A 26,182-nucleotide genomic window follows, 5' to 3' on the forward strand; every position below is an offset into this window, starting at 1 on the left:
TGAACCAACAACCTTGTGGTTGAGAGCCCACTGGCCCATGTGGGAATCGAATGGCAGCCTTCGGAGTTTGGAGCACGGAGCTCTAACCGCCTGAGCCACCGGGCCGGCCCCACTCATTTCTTTTTAGAGCTGAATAATATTCCACTGTTTGGAGGTACTACAGTTTATTTATCCATTCACCTATTGAAGAACATCCTGGTTGCTTCCAAGTTTTGGCAGTTATGAATAAGCTGCTATAAACATCTGTACACAGGCTCTTGTGTGGACATAGTTTTCAAGTCATTTGTGTAAATAACAAGGAACACCGTTGCTGGATCATACGGTTAAGAGTATGATTACTTTTGTAAGAAACCACCAAACTGTCTTCCAAAGTGCATTCTCACCAGCAATTCTGAGAGCTCCTGATGCTCCAGGTCCTCACCAGCATTTAGTGGTGTCAGTGTTTTGGATTTTGGCCATTCTAATACGTAGTCATATCTTATTGCTGTTTGCATTTGCATTTCCTGATGACATATGAGGTGGAGCATCTTTTCGTATGCGTATTTACCATCTGTATATCTTCTCTGGTGATGTGTCTGTTATAGTCTCTGTCCCATTTTTAATTGGGTGGTTTGTGTTTTACTGTTGAGTTTTAAGAATTCTTTGTCCATTTTGGATAACAATCTTTTTTCACATGTGTCTTTTGCAAATATTTTTCTCCCAGTGTGTGTCTTGTCTTCTCAGTCTCTTGACTTTGCCTTTCAAGAGTAGAATTTTAAAGTTTTGTTAAAGTCTAGCTTATTGATTATTTCTTTTATGGATTGTGCCTTTGGAGTTGTGTCTACAAGACATCATTTAAGCTTAGTCTCCTGTGTTATCTTCTTGGAGTTTTATAGTTTTGCATTTTACATTTAGGTCTATGTTCCATTTGGAGTTAATTTTTTGAAGTGTGTAAGATCTGTGTTTAGATTCACTTTTTTGCATGTGGTTGTCATCCAGTTGTGGCAGCACCATTTGCTGAAAAGACTCTGCTCTGTTGTTTTCTCTTTGCTCCTTGTCAAAGATCAGTTGACTATATTTATGTGAGTCTATTTCTGGGCTCTCTTTTCTGTTCCGTTGATGTATCGCTCTATTCTTTCATTAATACCACAGTGTCTTATGGCTGTAGCTTTATAGTAAGTCTTTTTTAATTTTAATAACATTTTATTTACCTAAATTATTTAAAAAATGTTATTTCAACATGTAATCAGTATAAAACTGAAATACTTTACATTCTTTATTTCATTTCTGGTTTTAATTTTAATAATTTTTATTTTTCAATTATAGTTGTCATACAGCATTTTATATAAGATCATGAACCATCCTTGAAAGTTTTATAGAACTTACCTGTAAAAGATCCCAGATATTCTGAAGGGAAACAGGATTTTTACAACTGCTTTGACTTATTTCGTTGCAGTAAGACTCTTCCATTGACATAAATTTCTTCATAGTTTTAAGATTGTTTAAATCTCTCCTATGTCTACACTGACATATTTACCTGAGATGACTCTTTTTAAAAAAATTAATTTCACCTCTTCTATTTCTTTTTTCAAAAAAAAGAAAAAAAGAAGCTGCCATCAGCAGGCTGGGCACTCAGCAGTGGCAGACGCCAGGTAGGTCAGCCTGGGTGAGTGGAAAGCCACACTGCTGTGCCCATACAAGCTCCATCCCAGTTGTCGTTTTGTTTGTCCCCATGAGAAAGCCCTGGGGTTCTGGGAGAGGCTAAGTGACACCATCCAACAAGGCACCGCCCCCTCTGGGTTCCAGCAGCCCCCACCAGTGGGGTAACCTCTGCTGGCATCCAGACGGACACCAGTCCCTTCACCACTCCCCCCACGGCAAGAGGTGTGTGAGCACATCTCTCCTCCACCTCTCAATTTCCCAGCTTTGTTTTCCTCCAGTTTCTGACTGTCCAGCCAACCCCCCCAGCCACTGCCCATGAGGCATTCATGCATTGCTTAGGGCATCTTTCACATTCTCCCCTCCCCGTGGCCTGTTTGGGTTTTCATTCCTAGCTCCTGGTTGACGGCCCTTCCCCAAACTATCTGGTTCAGCTCCCAGGCTCACTGCCGTTGCCTTAGATGCTATTCTTCATAGCTGAATCACAGGAATGTATTTCCTTGGACTTTTTTTTTAATTGCAGTGATTTTTTTCAATTCAGCATTTCTAAGAGCTTTCAGTAAAAAGAATTCTGTGTTAGCTTAAATAGAATTGTTTCAAAAATCCAGAAAATTATACTTTCATGAAAGAGAACAACACCTCTCAAAAAATAATTATAAATGGAGTCACTTTAAAATGCAGCCAGAGCTGCCATCCCAGAGGAACTGCTTTGCATGTCTTATGCCGTAAACCTTTGAAATGTTAAAACAGAGCAAAATAATCTTTGCATTGGGCCTAGAGCCACTGTGTGCCCCAAAGAACTGCTTACAAAGATAACAGGAAAGCAGTTATGTGGGCCAGCGCAGTGGCTCAGGCGGTTGGAGCGCCATGCCCCGTAGACCGCTGGTTTGATTCCCACATGGGCCAGTGAGCTGCGCCCCCAACAGCTAAGATTGTGAACAACAGCTCTCCCTGGAGCTGGGCTGCGGTGAGCAGCTGGAGGTTGCTGAGTTGTGTACTACAGTGAGCTGCCGTGTGCTGCCGTGAGCTGCCGTGTGCCACCATGAGTGGCCGGTAACCAGTGTGAGTGGCCATCAGCTGGTGAGAGCTGCCCTGAGCTGCTCTGAGTGGCCGACCAACGACTGGTGACCAGTGACCAACTGCCTCAGCCTGGGGGAGCGCAAGGCTCATAATACCAGCATGGGACAGGGAGCTGTGTCCCAAACAACTAGACCGAGAAACAACGGCTTGAACCGGAGTGAGGGGGGAAGAAGGGGGGGAGAAAGAAAGCAGTTATGATGACTACAGAACTAAAAAAATATTTACTCGTTTAAAATTAGCATCACTACATTACATTATCTGCACCAATAGAAATGCCTTCCTTCTATTGATATAATTGTTCTCCTTCCCTTTCTCATAAATACCCATTGCCTTTGTCTCATAATTGAAACATTATTTGGGCTTCTGCCTGAATCAGTGCTTCCTGAGTAGTTATTTTTTTAAAAATCTCAAATAAAAGCTTGTTGCCTCTCACCTGAAAGGCCTTTTTATTTTTAGGTTCACATATCATGGTGACTATGAAGGGGCCTAAAGTGGCCTCACTTTCATGGTCCAGCGTCCCCTGGAACCAGGTGTGGTACCTACAGAGGCTCTTTTGTGCTCACGGCTTCCATGGACTGCTGTCTCCCTGACTGTGAAGCCCTCTTACAGTCAAGGCTTCTTCCTTTTTTGGTTGAGGTCAAATACCTTTATTTGAGGTCAGGTGGGTTTTTCTCTCAAGGAGAGATTTTTCACCTCAAGAGAGGGATTTTTCCCTCATGGGGGGGGTAGGAGCAATTACCTCAGGTGCTGGCATATGAAGAAAGGTCATAGAAGCTTGTTACTAATGAGACAAGTAAAGAGTTAACAGGACCGGGCTTATAAGGTGTGGCAGGAACGAGCTCCAACATTAATGGCTTGGCTCTCACTCCCCTGGCTAGCACTGTACCTGCAAGCAGACAAGCACCTTACATCCATCATAGATGGGAACAGAACAGTTCCAGTCACAACAGCAACCCCCTGCAAACTAACAAACACCTATCATAGCTGGGAATAGGACAGTTCCTGGGAGAAGACAATTGTAATTGCAGCTCTCCTGCAAGCTGACAGGCACCCTACATCCTGCATGGAAAAATATAAAACCGCAGCACTCCTTCTCATCGGCACAGCTGTCTCTATTGGACTCTGCCCTGGCTAAACTCCCTTTGCCAGCATCTCTCTCTTACCCCTCTGTCTCCGCAGCTCTCTCTCAGATGCCCTGGCAAACTCCCTTTGCCAGAACTCTCTCTCTCTGTCTGACTTTCAATAAAACTTTCTTGTTCTCCCACTTTGCAGAATCTCATGAATTCTCTGCACCTTCTGTGAATGACCAGCGGTTAATTCTATGCCAATGCAGTTATGTGGGAACAAATTTTCTTTATCAAGAGTGGCTTTTCTCAGCTTTTGCTTGGAAGACGCGCCCAGGGAGGTGAGTAGCTCTGCAGGGGTTTCCTGATGGATGAGCACTCATTTGGTTATTTTACGCTCTTTTGTTTCCTTTTCTTGTATCTCTGTTATGTTGCTTGTCATAAGAAAAAGATTTTGTAGGAAGAGGAATCCAAACGTCTCTGGGACAATGGAAAGCAATCTTTGGTTAATAAGCAGAAGTTTTTTAATAAATGAATAATTTTTGACCATCTGAGTAGGTACTTTAAAATTTCTTACTGTTTGTCTTACCTGAAAGCTGACAAGGTATTTAAAGTAATTTCATAACTCTATGATCAGAAATTTGGCAACATTAGAAGCCTAATAGGAGTTTTCTAAGCCTCAGTAACTTGCAAGGCCTTGCTAACAGGTAATCAGAAATGCAAACACAGCCCACAACTGTCTGAGACTAAACAAACCAAAAAGAGCAGGAGGTGGGAAGAAAGCTTTTTCAAAAACACAAGCAGCTAAAATAGCTCCTTTGCCTAAGCAGCACCCCCAGTCTCCTTAACTGAAGTGTTTATCAAGGACAAATACAAGTCTTAGAGCCTTAGCCACCTGAATGAATACACTTAAATGATTCCAACTGTTATAAATTGACGGGGGTTTTGTCTTATTGTACCTGTCCCATGGCTAAAAAAAATATTCTTTTAATGAAACTATCAGGTCTCTGGCTATGTTTTGTTTGTTTATATGTGTATGTATGTCTACCTCCAGAGGAAATTACTAGACTTCGTTTATATAAGGAGCTCTGTTTAACTGGTTAAAAAATTAAGTGCTTATATTAAATAAGAATTATAACAGCTGCTGTGAGCAGCCGACCGACGACTGGCAACCGACTGCCTCAGTGGGGGGAGGGCAAGGCTCTTAATACCAGCATGGCCAGGGAGCTGTGTCCTGCACAACTAGACTGAGAAACAACAGCTTGAACCAGAGTGAGGTCGGGGAGGCGGAAGAAGGGGGAAAAAAAATAATTATAACAGAAACTAACCCAAGTGCTTTTCAGGATCATGTGATCTGAAAACATATTTACCATTAAAATTTATTTAACTTTGTTGGTTTAATTAAAACAGACACATCTTGGAGACGTCATCAAAATGGCAGAGTGAGGTGAGCCTCTGTAAAGCTCCCCTGGAATTTACAACTAATCAAACAACAATAACTCCACAAAGGACTCCCTGCACAGCAGACAGGCAAGACGAAGAGGCCCACTACTGAATTCACCTAAAGGTGGGCAAATCACGCAAGAGGGGGAGGAAGGAAGGGAGAAGTGCAGAGAAAGAGTGGCTCGAGCACAGGACGCAGACCTAGCTCAGTGCGCCGAGCTTGCTGCTTCCCGGAACTACCGCAGCTGCGAGTGAGGGAGGAACTCGGACTGCTAGGGCTCCACCTGGGCCCCACAGGGCTGAGGGGGCAGCATACAACTCGGCTGAACCCAACGTTCACGGCAGAGACCTTGGAGAAAAGACTGAGGGAAGAAGGCTGAAAACAGTGGTTTAAGCCCTCACTACCAAGCAGAGAACGGAAGCCTTAGGCACTGAGACTAGCCGCCCCCTTCCTACCCTCCCAGAGCTCGCTCCGCCCCCACCTGCCCAGTGCTAGAAGCAGAACAGTAGCAGTGTCAGATCAAAGGAACAGAATATTTGCTGTTCTGAGAACTGTGGACCGCAGACACAGATTCGCAGCCCAACTAGTTCCGGCAAAGGGGAGGGAGCTGTGGAGGCAGGACCAGCTGTGGTGGCAGTCACCGCCATTGCTCTGGGCCACCTCTCACAACTCATCCCACCCCTGACCCCACCTATCTGGGCGGATCCCTGCAGGAGTAAACAGAACTGCTGAAGCATACGGGCTCTGAATCAGGAGCTGGAAGAGCTTTGGAACATCAAAAGCTCTCCGCATACCCACCGGGACACTGCGCCCTGTGACCTAGATGAACTATTAACAGAGGAGAAGCCCGTCTCCCAGGGAATCCCCCCATTGTGTGAGAAGCTGAAATAGTGCAGGGAAAACATAGCACTACCGTGTGGGAGAGGAAAAATAGGCTGCAGTCAGAGAAACAATAAAACATTCTACCAACAAGTACTGGAAAACAAAAGAAAGACCGCTTTCTATCAACCTGTTGCAGAAGTCACTCCTGTAGATGTCTAGGAAGAGATATAGTAAACCAGTAATCACCATGAATAACCAAGGCAACAAGATAGCTCAGAAAGAAAGTGAAAAGTCTCCAGAAAAGGCACTTAAAGATACGGAAATATGTGACATAAAAGACAGAGAATTCAAGATTGCAGTTCTGAAAAAACTCAACGAGATGCGAGAAAGCAGAGATAGGCAGGTAATGAACTCAGAAACACAATCAAAGAACAGCATGAGCATTTTACGAAAGAGATTGAAATTTTAAAAAAGAACCAAATAGAATTTCTGGAGATTAAGAACTCAATAGAAGAAATTAAGAATGAAATAACCAGGTTAGGTAGTAGAGTTGACCAGATGGAGGAAAGAATCAGTGACATTGAAGATAGAAACCTGGAAATTACACAGATGGAAGAAGAAAGAGACTTGAGACTTAAAAGAAATGAAAGAACTCTACAAGAACTTTCTGACTCCATCAGAAAGAGCAAAATAAGAATAATGGGCATACCAGAAGGAGAAGAAAGAGAGAAGGGAACAGAGAATATATTAAAACGAATTGTCGATGAGAACTTCCCAAACTTGTGCACAGAACTGGACCCTCGAATCCAAGAGCAAATAGAACACCTAATTACCTCCATCCCAGCAGGCTTTCTCCAAGGCACATTGTATTGAAGCTGTCTAAAATCAACGACAAAGAAAGAATCCTCAAGGCAGCCAGGGAAAATAAGACGGTAACTTACAAAGGAAATCCCATTAGATTATCATCAGATTTTTCAGCAGAAACTCTACAAGCCAGGAGGGAGTGGAACCAAATATTCAAACTATTGAAAGAGAGAAACCATGAGCCAAGAATAATATATCCAGCAAAGATATCCTTTAGATATGAAGGAGGAATAAAGACCTTTCCAGACATACAGAAGCTGAGGGAATTTTCTAATACACGACCTGCACTACAAGAAATACTAAAGGAGGCTATTCGACCACCATCAACAGGGACAATTTGTGGCAACCAAAACTCAAAAAGGGGGAGAGTAAAGGCCTGAACTGGAATATGGGAATGGAGAAAGTAAGCGTGCTGAAGAAAATGGAATACTCTAAATATCAAACTGTCTTTTACATAGACTTAAGGGTAATAACTCAAAAAAAAATCCAGACCTGAAATATATACTGTAATAAAAGAAGAAACAGAGGGAAACATCATAGAATACCACCACACAGAAATAATAGACAACAACAGAAAGGCAAAGAAACAATGGAGACACAGCCTTACCAGAAAACTAAAGATAGAATGACAGGAAATCCTCACATATCAATAATCACCCTAAATGTAAATGGACTGAACTCACCAATAAAAAGTCACAGAGTAGCAGATTGGATCAAAAAACTAAACCCAACCATATACTGTCTCCAAGAGACACATCTCAGCTACAAGGACAGGCATAGACTCAAAGTGAAAGGGTGGGAACTGACACTCCAAGCAAATGGTACCCAGAGAAAATCAGGTGTAGCCATAATGATATCAGATGAAAGAGACTTCAAGGTGAAAAAGATAACAAGAGACAAAGATGGACATTTGATAATGGTGAAGGGGACTGTACAACAAGAAGACATAACAGTCATCAATATTTATGCCACCAATCTGGGAGCACCGAAATATACCAAGCAACTACTAACAGAACTAAAGGGAGAAATTGACCAAAACACAATTATACTAGGGGACTTAAATAAATCATTGACAGCTATGGATAGATCATCCAAACAGAAAATAAATAATGAAATAGCAGCCCTAAATGACACATTAGATGAAATGGACATAATTGACATTTATAGAGCACTTCATCCTAAAACATCAGATTATACATTCTTTTCTAGTGTACATGGAACATTCTCAAGGATAGACCATATATTGGGACATAAAATCAGCCTCAGCAAATGTCAGAAGATTGAAATCATACCAAGCATATTCTCTGATCACAAGGCTTTGAAATTGGATATCAACTGCTAATAGAAAGCAGGAAAAAACACAAATACATGGAGATTAAACAACATACTTTTAAAGAACGACTGGGTCAAAGAAGAAGTTAGAGGAGAGATCAAAAGATACATAGAAACAAATGACAATAAAAATACATCCTACCAAAATTTTTGGGATGCAGCGAAAGCAGTTGTAAGAGGGACATTTATCTCATTACAGGCCTATCTCAAGAAACAAGAAAAATCCCAAATAACCTCATGTTACACCTTAAAGAACCTGAGAAAGAAAAACAAGTGAAACCCGAGGTCAGCAGAAGAAAGGAAATAACAAAAATCAGAGCAGAACTAAATGAAATAGAGAAAAAAAAGATAATTGAAAAAATTAATGTGACAAAGAGCTGGTTCTTTGAAAAGATTAACAAAATTGACAAACCCTTGGCTAGACTCACTAAGATAAAAAGAGAGAAGACACTAATTAACAAAATCAGAAATGAAAAAGGGGAAGTTATCATGGACACCACAGAAATGCAAAAGATCATCCAAGAATACTATGAAGGACTATATGCCACCAAATTCAATAACCTAGAAGAAATGGACAAGTTCTTAGAAACATATAGCCTTCCAAGGCTTAATCATGAAGAACTGGAAAATCTAAACACACCGATCACCAGTAACGAAATTGAATCAGTCATCCAAAACCTTCCCAAAAGCAAAAGTCCGGGACCAGATGGCTTCACTAGTGAATTCTACCAAACCTTCAAAGAGGATCTAATACCAATCCTGCTCAAACTCTTCCAAAAAATTGAAGAAGAGACAATACTCCCTAACTGATTTTATGAGGCCAACATTACCCTGATACCAAAACCTGGTAAGGACAGCACAAAAAAAGAAAACTACAGACCAATATCACTGATGAATACATATGCAAAAATCCTAAACAAAATTCTAGCAAATCGAATACAACAATGCGTAAAAAGATTACACATCACGACCAAGTGGGGTTCTTCCCTGTAGCACAAGGATGGTTCAACATCTGCAAATCCATCAATGTGATACATCACATAAACAAAATAAAGGGCAAAAATCATATGATTATATCAACTCATGCAGAAAAAGCATTTGACAAGATTCGGCATCCATTTATGATTAAAACACTTAATAAAATAGGTATAGAAGGAAAATACCTCAACATAATAAAGGCCGTATATGACAAGCCCTCAGCTAATCTCATAATTAATGGTGAAAAACTGAAGCCCTTTGCTCTACGTTCAGGAACACGACAGGGATGTCCCCATCACCTCTGCTTTTCAACATAGTGTTGGATGTCTTTGCCAGAGCAATCAGGCAAGAGAAAGAAATAAAAGGCATCCAAATTGGGAATGAAGAAGTTAAATTATCACTCTTTGCAGATGACATGATGCTATATATAGAAAACCCTAAAGACTCCACCAAAAAGCTATTAGAAACAATCAATGAATACGGTAAATTTGCCGGCTACAAAATCAACGTACAAAAGTCCATTGCTTTCCTATATACTAACAATGAAATCTCAGAAAAAGAAATACAAAAAATAATTCCTTTTGCAATTGCAGCAAAAAGAATAAAATACCTAGGAATAAACTTAACCAAGGATGTGAAAGACCTATATGCTGAAAACTATAAGACATTTTTGAAAGAAATTGAAGAGGATACAAAGAAATGGAAAGACATTCCGTGCTCATGGATTGGAAGAGTCAACATAGTTAATATGGCCATATTACCCAAAGCAATATACAGATTTAATGCAATCCCCATCAAAATCCCAAAGGCATTTTTTAAAGAAATAGAACAAAAAATCATCAGATTTGTTTGGAACCACGAAAGACCCTGAATAGCCAAAGCAATCTTAAGAAAAAAGAACAAAAATGGAGGTATCACACTCCCTGACTTTAGCTTGCACTACAGGGCTACAATAATCAAAACAGCATGGTATTGGCAGAAAAACAGACACATAGACCAATGAAATAGAATTGAGAACCCAGAAATAAATATGGACAGATAATTTTTGACAAAGAAGCTAAAAACATACAATGGAGCAAAGACAGCTTCTTCAATAAATGGTGCTGGGAGAATTGGATAGCCACATGCAAAAGAATGAAACTGGACTGCTATTTCTCACCATGTACCAAAGTTAATTCAAAATGGATCAAAGACTTAAGCATAAGACCTGACACAATAAACTGCATAGAAGAAAACATAGCTACTGAACTTATGGATCTTGGGTTCAAAGAGCATTTTATGAATTTGACTCCAAAGACAAGGGAAGTAAAAACTAAAATAAATGAATGGGACTATATGAAACTTAAAAGCTTCTGCACAGCAAAAGAAACCATCGACAAAATAAAGAGGCAACCAACTGAATGGGAGAAGGTTTTTGCAAACAGTTCCTTAGATAAGGGGCTAATATTCAGAATATACAAGGAACTCATGCAACTCAACAACAAAAAAACAAACAACACAATTGAAAAATGGGCAGAGGACCTGGAGAGACATTTCTCCAAAGAGGACATACAAATGGCAAATAGACATATGAAAAAATGCTCAACATCACTAATCATCAGAGAAATACAAATAAAAACCACAATGAGATATCACCTCACCCCAGTCAGAATGGCTATCATCAACAAGACATAGTAACAAGTGTTGGAGAGGCTGTGGAGAAAAAGAAACCCTCATACACTGTTGGTGGGAATGCAGACTGGTGCAGCCGTTATGGAAGGCAGTGTGGAGGTTCCTCAAAAAATTACAAATAGAATTACCATATGACCCAACAATCCCTCTCCTGGGTATCTACCCAAAAAATCTGAAAACATTTATACATAAAGACACGTGTGCTCCTATGTTCATTGCAGCTTTGTTTACGGTGGCCAAGACATGGAAACAACCAAAATGTCCTTTGATAGATGAATGGATAAAGAAGTTGTGGTATATATACAGAATGGAATACTATTCGGCCGTAAGAAAAGATGATATAGGAACATTTGTGACAACATGGATGGATCTTGAGAGTGTAATGCTGAGCGAAATAAGTCAGACAGAAAAAGCAGAGAACCATGTGATTTCACTGATATGTGGTATATAAACCAAAAACAACAAAAGAACAAGACAAAAACAGACACGTCTTTAGAGTTATCAAATTTAATATGTTATTTATCTGTGTTTACAAAACAATTAAGTTCACGTTATCTCTATTACAAGGTTTGCCAACAGGAAAAGAGCTGGGGATAATAATTGCCTTTAATGTCTCATAAAATTTTCATGAGTCATCTAAGTATAATTGTTGAGAATTACTAAATTAAATTGATGTAAATAAAATAAAAGAATTTTGGAGAAAGTTTTCATCAATAAATGTTCTATGGTACGTGTACTTAAAATAGTTCCCCAAAGTCTTTTGGTAACTTGAAACCTTAGAGATCTACTATGTTAAATGAAAAGATGAAAATTATTGAATATCTAGGTCATTTCCAAATAAGATAAAATATTGAAACATTAATTGCTAAATGAATCTAAGTTTACCTACTTTTGGCTTCTCAATATAGGAAAACTAAAGATATTTGGGTCTATTAATAAAAATGTCTTATGTTAAGGAAGTACATGGCTCTAAAAATTATGAAATATATTTACCAGTCAAAAACCTATGTTTCTAGAGATTACAAAATATATTCACAAATTTGTCAATCTAAAGAATGTTAATCAGTCTGAGATATGGAGATATGTTTTCCTTAAGGAAAATGAAAATGATTTTGTTCTGGTTATTTCAGAATGGGAAGAGAGAATGAAAGAATTTTATCTCTTACAATTAAGCAGGTTAAATTTAAATTGTTATTATAAGGGCCTTTTTGAAAAAATTAATTAAGCTTTCACATCAATGATGTGCTTATGCAGAGCTAAAACTTAATGTTATTTCTCTGCTAAAAGCACAAAATTTTCCTGTATTATTGATGTACGCTTAAGAAATTATAAGTGGAAAGCAAAGATTTTATGTTTTATTTAAATGATTTCCTGTGTTCATTGTCATCAGGTTTTTAATTGCCTAACTAAACCAAGTCTTCTTAATGTTAAAAAACAAAAAGCAATTAAAATTTTGCTTATACCTATGTAACCTTATGTATTTCTCTTTAAAATCTTTTCTTGTTACTTTGGTTAAATGCATAATTAAGTATTGTTCTATTAAGTATTGTTCCACAATGACCTATGACTCTATTTCATGAAATGTTTTAAACCTCTTGATGTGTTTGACAAACCTCCCAAGATCAGATTCCAAATTGTATTATTGACATTGGAATAACTTGGGGTGTTCCAGAAGGCCCCTCAAATATTTCAAAGAAAATTTCTCTCTCTTTATAAAAGGGGGAAATTAAACTGATTAGTCTTATTTGGTATCTTAATTACATGGGAAACACTGTCAAATAAGTGATGCTAAACCTTTGATTATATTTATATAGTCGATATGATATTATTATGAATGTTCTAAAAATTATATAAAATTCTGACACGTCCTGGGAATGCTGTAAAACGTAGACCTTCTCTATCTCTTAAAGCTGTAACTCTTAACCATGTCTTTGAAATGTAAACACCAAGGAGTTAACTAATATATTACCCACAGAGAGTGAATGGGATAAAAAAAAGTGGCCTTTTTAAAATACAGACCGCTGTATAAGTTACCTTGCAGAATGTTATAAAGTTATAAAGATATTAGTTTTTTTACAAAACTACCAAAATTAATAAAGGATAAAACAAATGACGGTGCATGAAAATGGGATGTATGTTTTCAGCAGAAGAAGGTATGAAGTGCGAAGATGCATTTTTGTTGAGGGAAAGGAAAATAGAATGTGGTTTTTGGATAAGGTAGCATATAAAGGATATGGGTTGTTTTTGTTTTTTGGGTTCTTCTTCTTCTTCTTCTTTTTTTTTTTTGTAAATAAAGCAAAAGGAAAGCAATTTTGCCCTAAATTAGAATGATTGTTTCTAGAAAGGAAAAGATAAGACAAAATCGGAAGGTACAGGTCAGTTGCAGTTTTGTGTATATTGCAGAAGGTTTGTGGAGGAGGGATCTTGAGAAAAGAATTTCCATGTGGTCCAGCTAAGACTGGAATGGGAAACTGAATCAATTACATTATGCGTATATGGATGTCTATAAACTCTCACCAGACCTTTAACCACGGCCATTTTTTAAGTCTTTTGTAATTTACAGTTATGGTTTTACTCTGATGCTTTGGCAAAACATATTCCTACAAATGTGTTTCATCTTCAAATATTCATTAAAAAAAACTTACAAATACTCTAAAATACAAGTTTCTGATAACTTTAAAAACATAACACTGAACTAGGAAAAACTATACAACTCTAAGGAAAAACTGGATTTATGAAACTACTGACAAGAAGATAAAGATCAACAAGAATTAATAACATGGGTAAGAGTGATTATAGTTTTTGTAACTTTCATGTAAAATATTACTGGTGAGACAGGTTAGTTAGCATGTTGTTAGGTAGACAGGAAGGTCCCTGGTGGAATAAACAAAAGGCAGCCATTTCCTAAAACTCCAGATTCTGAATTCTGAACTCATTCACTCCAGGACAAATGGAGCAGATTTAATAGATGGGAATGAGTTATTTTGCTAATGCTTTCAGGATGGGAAAATAGAGCAAAAAAATCCTGGTACACAAATTCCATTAGAAGGTGTCTGTTCCCTTCGTCAAACAGGGAAGAGAAGATATAAGAGTAAGAGCCTTTGCCAGACCTGGTCACCCCATTCGGGAGCCCCTCCCGCTCAGAAGCTCTGACCCTTTGCTTTTTAATAAACTGTCCTCTTTTACAACACCTTGCCTATCCTTGGTCCGTGCTTCCATTCTTTGGTTTCATGAGACACGATCCCGGCACGCACTCAAAAAATCTCCTACATCGCTGGTTTTTACTCTGTTTTCCAGGTATAAGAAAATGTTTTCCTAAACTACCTATGATCTACAGCAATTTGGTAAATTATACCTTTGTAAACAAAATTAAAGCATTGATCTTTTCCTTCCTACCTGAAGCCTCCAGATTTCAGGTCCTCTTAACTAATCCACCTGTGACCAAACTGAAAGATGTTGACTCTTGGACTCATGTTTCCTAATTTAAAGAAAGATCTTGCACCAAACTGGACAGCTCGACAAACAGAACATTTGAAATTTAAAGTGACTGGGAAATGAAGCAGATCACATCTGTTGTGGAAGCCAACCCAAGATTCCGGGCCAAGCCTGTATAATTCCCCTGCCTTTCTTCTCGCTTTAATTCCTTCCTATCTCACAAAAATATGAGAGGTCAGCCACCCACTGTAATTGTTGTTGTTTGCTTTTCCCCTCAGTTTCTTTCTGGGCAGATAACATTGGGCATCATCTTTAAACCTACTTCACACGTCCAAATGCACCGCAATTACACACACAGACAAGAACGTTTCTTGCTTGGCGATGTCAGCCCCCGTGAAGGCACCAGATTAGGAAGAATACTTTTCCCTTGGGCAGGTATTAAAATGAAAAAAATACATGATTATCAACACATCAAAAATCTTGCAGGAAATCGCTGTATTTACCACTAAAACAAAGCCGACCAGGAAAAATCTTTAAATCCCTGTATGTGAGTTATATTAGGCAGTAGATTTGCTCTTGACCAGCTCCTAGCTGAGCATGTGGGGTTTGCTCTGTTGTTAATTCCTCTGGTACTTGGATGAAACACCTCTGGAAAATAGACAGAACTAAGTAAAATCCAGGCACAAACCAAATGACTAAATACAGTGCCCACTGACACCTCAGGTTTTTTAATCTTCAACTAACTGCCCTCAGGCTTTGCCTCTTGGTTCAAATCTATTCCTCAAATTGAACTTAACATTTTATTTATTATAAAATATTTGCTGCTCTAAAACCATTAGTTTCGGATGTCTTGGTGTTATAAGGACACCACTCTGATAACAGTTGCTCAACATTTGAAATGCTCACTAAGGCCTGTGAGACTTTACATAAAAAAACCTCAAGAAAGTACAGACGATGTCTGCCCTTAAAGGAACACGACGGCAAAGCTTTCCTCTGTGCTGGTGCTTTTGCTGCTCCAATGTAGCTAAAGTTCCTAAGAACAAAGAAAACCACTTTCCCTCCGTCGTGGGATATGACGTACCAGCAATGAGTTTTCCTGGCAATGAGAGACCCACAGTGGCCTGACACCCCGAAAATGAGCCATCCTAACAATGGAGGGCCAAGGACGCTTTACTGACCCATCAGTGCTGCTTTCCAGTGATTCATCAGTCATGCATTGAAGGAAAGATGTGGATCAAAATGGGGGAAATGTTAAAGAAATATTGAACAGATCCACTTTAAAATGCAGCGAGAGCTGCCATCCCAGAGGAACTTTGCACATCTTATGCTTCAAACCTTGGAAATGTTAAAACAGGGCAAATAACCTTTGCACTGGGCCTAAAGCAGCATTATGTCCCAGAGAGCTGTTTGCAAAGATAACAGGAAAGCTGTTATTCTGTTTACTGCACTGAAAATTTTAATTATTTAGAATTAGCATCAATACGTTTTGTTATCTGCACCAATAGAAATGCTTTCCTTCTATTGATGTAATTGTTCCCCTTCCCTTTCTCATAAATACCCATTGCTTTTTCTTCCTAACTGGAATATTATGTGGGTTTCTGTCTGAATCAATGCTTCCCAAATACATCTATCAATCTATCTATCTATCTATCTATCTATCTATCTATCTATCTATCTATCTATCTATCTATCTAATTATATCTCAAATGCTTGTTGCTGCTATTCACTTTGAAAGCCTTTTTATTTTTAGGTTAACACACCCATAGAAAGAGGTGGACAAATCATAAGTGTACAGTGGATTTTCCCAAAGTGAACGTTGGGATAAGCAACACCCACACCAAGGGACATTTCCAGCTCCAGGAAACCCTCTTGAGACGTATTCAGTCATAAACCAACCTCTCCCCAAGTAGATCTTAGCTTGATTTTTAACAGGTATCTGCCTCTCACTCAACATTATGTCCCTGGGTCTCACCCCTAAGGCCGTGTGTGGTTGTGGATTATTCATTCCCACGGCTACAGGGGGTCCATTATATGAACAGGACCACACTTCTGTCCTCTGACCTTCATAGGCATTTGTGTTATGCCCAGATTTCACAAATCATGCTGCTATGAACGATTTTTTCATATATTCTGGAACATACACGCATGCATGTCTATTAGGTATAGAAGTAGGAGTGGAAATGTTGGGTCGTAGGGTGAGCGAATGTTTGGCTTTAGAATGTACGGCCAAAGAATTTTGGAAGTATATGAATCAATTTACTCTCCCATTCGCAATATATGAGTGCTATAATTAAATTTTTGCCAACAATTGATATTGTCTGACTTTTTCATTTTAGCCATTCTGGGAGGTGTGCAATGATATCCTATTATAGCTAATTTGCATTTCCCCTCTGCCTAAAAATGTTGAGAAGTTATGTAAATTTACTATGCATGTAAATATCTTCAATAGGACACTGGACTGGACTAAATCTTAATAACTGAATGGGACTCCTGTAATGTGCCAGCATCTTTAACTGTTAAGGTCCTTTTGCTACAAACAGATCTGTGGTCAAAGAGCTGTGGTGTAATTAAAAATATTTGATCTTTGTCCCCAGTTCCTGACACAGAGCTCCTAAAACCTTTGGAATCTCCTGAGTGAGAAAACTGTCTTTGGGATGCCAATGAGATGACTCTTGGCTGAGGGGTCCTACAGAGCTTCCAGATGGGGGCTGGTCACCAAAAAGACGAGTCATGATTTGAAGGTTGCAACTTTCAGCTTCACTCCCTGACCTCTGGGGAGAGGAGCTGGAAGTTGAGTTCAATCACCAATGGTCAATCACTTAATCAATCAGGCCTACGTCATGAAACATCCATTAAAAAAAACAACAGCAACCCTAAATCAACAGAATTCAGAAAGCTGCCGAATTTCTCATGACATCCATGTGCTGGGAGGGTGACACACTCCACCTCAGTGACAGAGGCTCCTGCGCTGGGGACCCTTCCAGACCAAGCCCTACGGACCTGTTCACCTGGCTGCTCACTTGTGTCCTTTATAACCAACTGTAACAGTAAGCTTAGCATTTTCCTGAGTCCTATGAGTTGTTCTAGCAAATTACTGAACTTGAAATGGGGGACCCACAACTTAGCACCCACGTCACACAGAAGTGCAGGTAACATGAGAGGTACCTGAAACTTGTGACTAGCATCCTAAGTGAGGACAGTCTGTGGGACGGAGCCCGTAACCTGTGGGGTCTGATGTAACTCCAGGTAGGTGGTGTCAGAGTTGAATTGAAGTGAAGGACACACAGGTGGTGGTGTCCAAGAATCAGAGAATTGGTTCAGTGGAGAGAAAAAAAATCCCTCACAATCCCACAAAGAAATTCAGGGTAAGGGTGAGCAAGTCAACCTCCACCTTGCATGTCAGTTATTTATTTATTTATTTATTTAAAGTTTATTGGGGTGACTGTTGTTAGTAAAGTTACATAGATTTCAGGTGTACAATTCTATAATACATCATCTATATCTCACATTGTGTGTTCACCAGTCAGAGTCAGTTCTCTTTCCATCAGCACATATTAGACCCTCTTCTAGACTCTCCCTCCCCCCTTACCCTCTGGTAACCCCTAAACTGTTGTCTATGTCTATGAGTTTTTTTCCTTAATTTGTTTGTCTTGTTCTTTTGTTTTCAGTTTTATATACCACATTATGAGTGAAATCATATGGTTCTCTACTTTTTCATCTGATTTATTTCGCTTAGCATTGGATGTCATTTATTAGTTCTTGCTCTTCCAGCCAAACCGGAGTGCCTATAAAGTACCAGAGAAAGTTTTAATCTCAGATCTTTGCTCCACGAATTGAAATTAGTCATTCTTTTTCCATCCTTCACCCCCATCACCTGAAGTCTCTTCCTACATGAGGAAAATTCCACACGTAGAGTCTTGGTGGGAGGCAGAGTCCACGTCACTCCATAAAAGAGGGAAACCACTGTCCCCAACAATCTTGCAGCTGGACACAGCGTGAGGCACCACCATCAAGTGACCACATGCCAGACTCTGACTCAGGACGTGGTGATACAGAGGCTGGAACCATGCAGAATGCATTTGGCAGTAACAACACAGCTGCCAAGAGCAGCAGTGACAACAGTCATGGCTGCCGGGCATGGGGTCCAATGAATGTCAGTGGTGTGAGCAGTGACACATGTGACAGCAGCAGGGGCAGTGGGACCCATGTGGGAGCTGACCTGGGAGGTTGTGGGTCAGTTGCTGGTGCGTGGGCTCAAGGCCTCCCCAAAATACTGTTAGATCCCAATGTGTGTGTGTGTGTGTGTGTGTGTGTGTGTGTAAATTAGAAAAAATTTGATTCCATTGTTTGCTCACAGAAATTAATCCAGGGAATAGTTTCAGGAGCGAGCATTCAGATTTTATTATACTGACCTGTGACCCAGTCCTAAATCTCCCACTGACTCTGCCCCCTGGTAGAGAGAAGGACATGAAACTCCCAATATGATGTCTCATAATAGATGATATATGTCCTCCCCTTTCTGAGGAAAAACACGTTTAACAGTGTATATAAGACCATTCCCCACCCATAGCCCCATCACTGACCTCAGAGGGTCCCAAGCTGGCTGAGCCCCAGGACAGCTTATGGGCTTGTTACAGACACTCAGGCCTCTCCCAGACCCACCGTCTCAGAGAACAGGACACAAGCCCAGGAGTTGCTTCTGTAACAAGCCCTGCAGGTGAGGCTGACGCACAGGCCTGTGGGAATCCTGGTGAGGGTCTTGCTACTAAAAGTGTGACCTGAAGACCAGCAGCAGCACCGACCTCCTTATAAATCCAGAGGCTCTGCTCTGCTCCGGACTTTCTGAGTCTTAACAAGATGTCCAGGGGATTCCCGCCCAGGGAAGTTTGGGACTCATTGGTCTAAGTGCCTTATCGACGTGGGGCCAGAACTGTGCCGTCTGCAGGGTGTGTGGTCTGATCAGATCACAGCACTGGGGGTCCCCGGTTCAGTCCTGTTCCTTTCTCTTCTGTGGCCATCACTCCTTTGGTGACCTCATCTGTGCTCAAGGCTTTAAATATCATTTATATGTGTCACCTCCCAAGTCTATTTCTCCAGCCCAGACATTTCCCCTAATCTCTAGACTCATCTGTCCAACTGCCGGTCCGATGATCTCACTTGTATTTCTAACAGACATCTCAGCTCCAGCATCTTTAAAATCAAGGCCTGTGGCGCCCCCCACCCCTCAGATATGCTCCTTCCAGAGCCTTCCCCATCTCTGCTAATGGCAACTCCATCCATCTACTTGTATCCTCTGAGATGTTGGGTGTCCCTGACTCTCACACCCCGACTGACCCATTAGGAAACGCTGCAATGTCCACCTTCAGGACGTACCCAGAACCCCACTCCCTCTATTCCCACCGCTCACCCCCAGTGGCAGCATGTCCAGCCCGGACCCCTGCAGATTCCTCCGGCTTCCCGACGGCCTCCCTCACCCAAGTCTGTTCTCAGCACCGCAGCCCCAGCCGTCCTCTGAAAGGAGGTCACACTATGTCCCCTTCTGCTCCTAACTGTCCTGTACCTCCCCCTTCACTCCGAGCACAGGTCACTGCCCTCTACCATCCTCCCGGCCACGTGGTCTGGCCGCACCTGTCTCTTCTCCATCACTCTCTGCTGCAGCCACACCGGCCTCCCTGCTCTTCCCAGAAACCAGACACACTCCTGCCCCAGGGCATTCCCACTGCAGTTTCTCTGCCTGGAAAGAACGTGCCCAGACGTCCTCGTGGGTAATTCCTCGTGTCCTTCACATCTTCCCTCAAGGTCAGCTTCCCAGTGAGGCCCCCCGAGCACCCCAATCTAAACAGCCGTCTTCCCTGGCCCCACACCCCCAACTCTGGACCCCTTCCCCACTGCATTTTCCCAGAACACTTACCTCCTTCTAACATACAAACCTTCCTCGTTTACTGTGCTTATGGGATATAGTCTGTCTCTTCCACTGGAACAGACGCTCCCCAGGTTCAGCCATTTTCTCATTCTACTTCAGTGATGCTTCCCAGATGCAGACACTGTCACACATCTGGCACACGGCCAATGTCAGTGAATGATCAGTGACAGCGTCTCCTTGTTCTAAGGACAGTATCTTTATTAATGTAGTCTCAGGTCAAATGCTGTTTTGTGGCAGCTACAGCACCAAGTCCCCTCACACTGGCATCAGGGCCACCTCCCCTTTTCTCACAGGTGCTGCTCTCCCCCTCCCCCTTCTTTCTCCCACACCTGCCCTCCTGCTCCCCACAGCACAGTTACATTTCCCTCTTCAGAAACAATGAGCCCCGGCTTATGGGTCCTGTTTTCCAACCAAATCTAAAGCGGACTCTGCTTCATCAACCCCTGAGTTTGGACTGGAGCCAGCACTGGAGCTCAGGGCAGGGAGAGAGGGCGGCGAGCAGAGCAGAATTCCAGCTGGAACTTATCTAAGATGGGAAATTACGGGATCCCTCCTCTGCGCGTTCCAGAATCTGGTTCCTCTGATAGTTTGGGAAAAGATGGAAAGAACCATCAAGCCCTAGAAGGAGGCGAGAGCTGGATGAGTCTGAAAATGCATTTCTCAATCCACAGACTCCTCTGTGCAGGGTCCCCCTGGGCCTTGTGGGGACAATGACAGGTAAAACACCTCCTGCTGCTGACAGACAGGGAACACCCACAGGAGGATGAGACCAGGATCATAACGAGAACAAACACAGTCATATTCCTCTATAGAAACAAATGAACACCCAGAAGATAGGGCTGAGGGCCAGGCCAGGCCTGAGCCTTGGTGACCCGGCCACAGGAAGCCGTCACTGACAAGACCAGACCTGGGTGATGCTCGAGTCCCTGTGATCACAGGTCCTGGTGGGACAAGGTTCTACTGAAGGGACGAGGACTAAGGGGCAAGAGGTGACCCAGCCGAGGAGTGACCATGTCAGAGCCCACGATGCACTGAGCACCGACTGGGCTCAGGCTGCGTCCACGCTCGGTCCTCACAGCCTCTCCTGTCTCCACATGCAACAGACTCAGCACAGCAAACACACGGATTCTGGATGGTTCTCAGTGCTTCATTTAGTTCCTCTCAAACTTTAGGATTTTCTCCTTTAATTAACCCATTAACCCTTCATGGCAAGAACTAAAAAATCAAATTCATATCCAGATTCTTATTTCCATAGGAAGTAAGAAGTTGCCACTCAGTGTAACATGAAGTAAAGGCGGGGATGGAAACAGCCTCTGCTGGAACAGGACAGTGGGTCAGGGAAGAGACTTGGTCAGTGTGGGGAGGGGGCATGGAGGGCAGGGGGCGGGCAGTCTCCCACCTCCTCACATGATGCAAGAGGAACGCAGACACATTCAGATGCCCTTTGCAGAAAGAGAGCTCACAGGTTCCTGAGTCACAAAGTGGGGGCATGAACAAATCTCGTATCACTCAGTCCCCACAAGGCAGCTGTCTCAGGCTATAGAATAAAATAATCATGAACAAATTCAGGTTAGTGGCTGTAAGTGGTGACATTCTGAACAGTCCACCACATGCCCAAATTGTCCCAAAGTATCCCCATCACCCAGTCCTGTGCCCTCTGACTAACACTTCAGGCCTCCCGGTCTCACCTTTAGAAGCCGTGAGAGACACATCAGAGCCCTGGGCACTGTTACCACCTGGGGGAGAACAAAACAAGATGTGGTCAGAGCTCACAGCAGATGTGGCTAAAGGAGGAATTATGGGGGTGGGTGATCTCCCCCAATGTCTTCCATCTACACTGTCCCAAGGGCCTCAGGGATCACCCCCTCCATACTCACCTGCAGCCTGAGCATAGTTCCCTCCTTTTCCACCTGTGGGAAGAAAACATCACGTGAGAAGCCAGCAAGGAGGTAGGGCCATGAGATCCTAAAGGAACCCCCTAGTCCTAGATCCCAGAGAAGTTTCCAGAACTGTGACTACAGACCTATGGCAGGATCAGGAAACCTGAGGAAAGTACATGTGTGGGGACTGGACCAACCACCCTCCTGGAGGTCTGTCCTCAGCAGGGACATTCTGCTCTGACCTGTGACTATTGAGAATCAGGTTCCCATCACCAGAATCATCAAGGTGATAAATCTGTCCCTCATTTTCACACGTGTGTTAATAAAGTGTTAGCAAATAGGGCCCTAGACAGGGAAAGCACACGTGTGTGGATGGTCCTTCCCACTAACGAGACAGGACACAGGTCCACCTGGGGCTTGAAACCCCCCAATGAGACAAGACACCTCAGTCCCCGCCCTTTCCCTACCTGAGCGCTTCCTCCTCCACAGCACAGCTCCAGTGACCGCAGCTCCAAGGAGAACCAGCCCAGCAATGATGCCCACCACCATGCCAGCGGGGATGGCAGCCTGAGGAGGCGGCTCTGGAAGGGAAGGGAAGGTGAGGGCCCTGACACCCAGGCCTCAGCCCCGACCTGACGTCCTCCAGACGCCCCTGCTTTCCCTGAGAAGAGGCTCTGTGCCCACGGCCCCCTCCGTACCCCATCTCAGGGTCAGGGGCTCGGGCAGCCCCTCGTGCTGCACGTGGCACGTGTATCTCTGCTCCTCTCCAGAAGGCACCACGACAGCTGCCCACTTCTGGAAGGTCCCGTCCCCAGCAGGCCTGGTCTCCACGAGCTCCGTGTCCTGGGTCAGGTCCTCCCCATCACGCTGCCAGGTCAGGGTGATCTCCGCAGGGTAGAAGCCCAGGGCCCAGCACCTCAGGGTGACGTCACGGTCAGAGGTGTGGTGGTGGGTCACGTGTGTCTTTGGGGGATCTGAGGAGAAGGGTCAGAAAATTCAGGACGTTTGCATCCCTCAGGGGACACTCCAGCAGTGGTCATGTGACCATCCCGAGAATAGTCAGGACAACTGGGTTGGGGGAAGGGAGCACAAAACCCACACACCAGACTGGACATAGACATTCAGGATAATCTCTAATCTTTAGAAAGTTCTAGAATCAGGGTGAGACAGCACAGGGTCAGAGACAGGTCTCTGATGGAGAGAAAAGGGATTCCTGGTCCTGAGCTGGGTGGAGGCCACATGACTCAGAAAAGCTGGGGTTACAGCTCAGTCACACTGTGTGCGGGGCAGGGAACAAGGCCTGAGAGACAAAGTCCCCCCGGGATCCCAGAGCAGCTGCCAGAGTCACAGGGAACCGCTGATCAGTTATTTCTGAGATGGTCCCCCCTCCATCCCCTGAGAGACCGCACCCCTAACTGTCCCTGAGAGAAGGGGGCCCTTTGGGTCGCTCTCTGGTACCGGATCTGAAAACCCAGGCGGACTCCATCTCCCGGGGTCGGGGAGGGGGGTGTCCGGGTGTTGATCCCATTTCCTCCCCTCCTCGTAGGAGGCCCCGCGGCCCCTCTCACCTGCGCGCAACAGCGTCTCCTTCCCCTTTTCCAGGTATTTGCCGAGCGACTCCACGCACCCGCCCTCAAAGTAGCCCCTCAGCTCCTCTGCCAGACCCGCCGCCTCCCACTTGCGCCGGGTGATCTGAGCCGCCGTGTCCGCCGCGGTCCAGGAGCGCAGGTCCTCGTTCAGGGCGATGTAGTCGGCGCCGTCGTAGGCGTCCTGCCTGTACCCGCGGAGGAGGCGCCCATCCGGCCCCACGTCGCAGCCGAACATCCTCTGGAGGGTGTGAGACCCTGACCGGCCTCGTGGTCAGCTCCGACCTTTAACCCTGACTTTTAAACCCGCCCAACCTTTGACCCCGCCCCGCCCACCGCGCAGTGATGGAGCCTGAACTGAAAATGAAACCGGGTCCAAGTCCCCTGGAGCTCTTCCCGGGTGGAGGGGCCGGACGGGTCCCGCAGCCTCGGGGTGAAGCTCGGACCCGGAGACTCGGGGAGACCCCGGCCCGTCCGTGGGGGTCGTGACAGGGACCCGGGCCCGCGTCGCTCACCGGCCTCGCTCTGGTTGTAGTAGCCGCGCAGGTTTTTCAGGCTCATACGGTGAGTCTGTGCGTCGGCCTTGGCTTGTCCTGTCTCCCGGTCCCAGTACCCCTGCACCACCTGCTCCACCCACGGCCCCTCCATCCACGCCGCCCGCGGCTCCATCCTCGGACTCGCAGCGTCGCTGTCGAACCGCACGAACTGCGAGCCGTCCACGTAGCCGACTTCGATGAACCGGGGCTCCCCGCGGCCGGGCCGGGACCAGGAGGTGGCGAAATATGTCAGGGAGTGGGAGCCTGGGGACAGGGAGGGGCTGAGACCCAGGCGGCCCTCCTCCCGGCGCGGGTCCCGGGTCCGAGGGCGATGGGCCGGGAGGGGCAGGGGGCCCGGGAGACGGAAAAGCGGGGGGGGGACGGAGAGGGGAGGGTGCGGGAGACCCGAGTGGGCGACAGGAGAGGGCGGGGCACGGGGCGGGGTCACGACAGGGCGGAGCCGGGGGTCTGGGGTCTGGGCCGGGCGGTAGGGACACATCTTCCCCGGGGTCCTGCGTCCCCACTCGGCGGCCCTGTGGCTTTTCCCCACGCGGAGACCGTTCCCTGCCGACCCCGCACTCACCCTCTCGGATTCCCGTCAGGCCCAGGGCCTCCGAGAACAGCAGGAGGAGGGTTCCGGGGCCCATGACGCGCATCCTCGGGGTCTGGGGAAAATCTGTGTGCTGGGGGGGGGCCCGTGGAGACTTTATAACCGGAAAAGCGGTGACACTGATTGGCTTCTCTAGAAACCGGACACGCAATGGGAGTGAGAACTGGGGCCGCGTCACGAGTTTCCAGACAGGAGGACCCGACACTGGTTGGGAGGAGAAGTGAAACCACGGGGAAGTGAGGATTCCCCAACACTGAGCTTCCCCGCCCCAGACTCCGCCCTCAGGGGACCCGGGACGGACTCTGCCCTGACCCTTCCTCCTGCACCGAGCGCTCTGTGTCACACTGTCACCCTGAGTCCTGACCCAGGGGCTGTCTGAGGAAACGAGTCCCTTTTCCTCCTCTTCTCTTCCCGGAATCCCTCTCCCTGAAATGGACGCCCTGCCTCCCACCCTTTATCTCTCCCCCTGGACTATTCTGGAAGAAGACACCCCCGGGGAACTTGATGCCCCAGAGTGAGCTCTTCCTGGGAATAGAGGAAGGACAGGGCTTTTCTCTTTAATCCTGGAGAAGTTGTGTCTGAAAACACCAGCTGGAGATTCTCACAGACACCAGTCTCCTTGTTGTTTATTAACCACAGTGGGAACAAGCTTGGAAACCCCTGATCACCAGGAAGCTAATCTGTAAAACCGTGATTTGTCCCCCTTGGTGCAGAAATGTGTGTAAACAGTGCTGCAGCCAGACTCTCAAAGCTCCTAAGTCTCACTTTCCCAGACGGTGCACCTGTGACTCCGGATGTTTCTTCTGTAAAATGATCTTCATTCCACAGTCCTGAGTTTGTCTGAGTCCCCGCCTCCTCAATACAAAGAAGCACGTGGAAGCAGTTTGTTACTGTGTATTTCAACCAGGACCATGGACAACCTCAGTTACAAGTGTTCATGCAGTTAGAATGTTCTTGCATTGTCTGTTTTTTATGAATAATTCACATCTCAGCAGTGTGCATATTTTATCGGGACACATTATTATTTTTAAACTGATTAGCATAAGGAGGCGATTAGGGTTTAGGCAGCTCCACAGAACACCCCGCTGGGCCCTAGATAATTTACTAAAGATCTATAACACAACACATTTCAACCTGAGAGTCCACTGCTTTAGGATTCTTCACCTCTGCTTCTTTCCCTCCCCCTGCTTCTCCCGCCCTTCTCTGTCTCTCTCACCCCTCAGGCCCTCTTCCCCCCTTAGTCCCCACCACCCTCTCACTCCTGATTGTGGCACGAGTGCCACCCCCTCACCTGCCAGCCACGGACTGTTCTCCCCACA

General features: G+C 44.4%; 1 protein-coding gene across 4 annotated transcripts in view; it reads right to left on the reverse strand.

Moving 5' to 3' along the window:
- LOC109439084 (patr class I histocompatibility antigen, A-126 alpha chain-like) overlaps positions 1-25,056 on the reverse strand; it is a 72,989-nt gene extending 47,933 nt beyond the window's left edge. The window contains exons 1-9 of one of the 4 annotated variants that reach the window (XR_016020356.1): positions 24,837-25,056; positions 24,233-24,517; positions 23,700-23,975; positions 22,830-23,105; positions 22,599-22,712; positions 22,129-22,161; positions 21,940-21,987; positions 21,651-21,788; positions 20,209-20,869 (exon numbers count right to left, since the gene is read on the reverse strand). Coding sequence is in view for 1 of the 4 variants with exons in the window: in XM_019719278.3 (XP_019574837.3) it covers positions 21,784-21,788; positions 21,940-21,987; positions 22,129-22,161; positions 22,599-22,712; positions 22,830-23,105; positions 23,700-23,975; positions 24,233-24,517; positions 24,837-24,909 (1,110 nt within the window). In the remaining 3 variants the exon portion in view is untranslated. Of the gene's footprint in view, positions 1-20,208; positions 20,870-21,377; positions 21,789-21,939; positions 21,988-22,128; positions 22,162-22,598; positions 22,713-22,829; positions 23,106-23,699; positions 23,976-24,232; positions 24,518-24,836 lie in introns of those variants that run through there. The other 3 variants (XR_016020357.1, XR_016020355.1, XM_019719278.3) reach the window with 3 other exon arrangements.
- Between the last annotated feature and the right edge of the window lie 1,126 nt (positions 25,057-26,182).

This window comes from Rhinolophus sinicus, chromosome 2, assembly GCF_057876585.1.
Source record: "Rhinolophus sinicus isolate RSI-liver-muscle chromosome 2, RSI-T2T, whole genome shotgun sequence".
In the NCBI taxonomy this organism is placed as follows: Eukaryota; Metazoa; Chordata; class Mammalia; order Chiroptera; family Rhinolophidae; genus Rhinolophus; species Rhinolophus sinicus.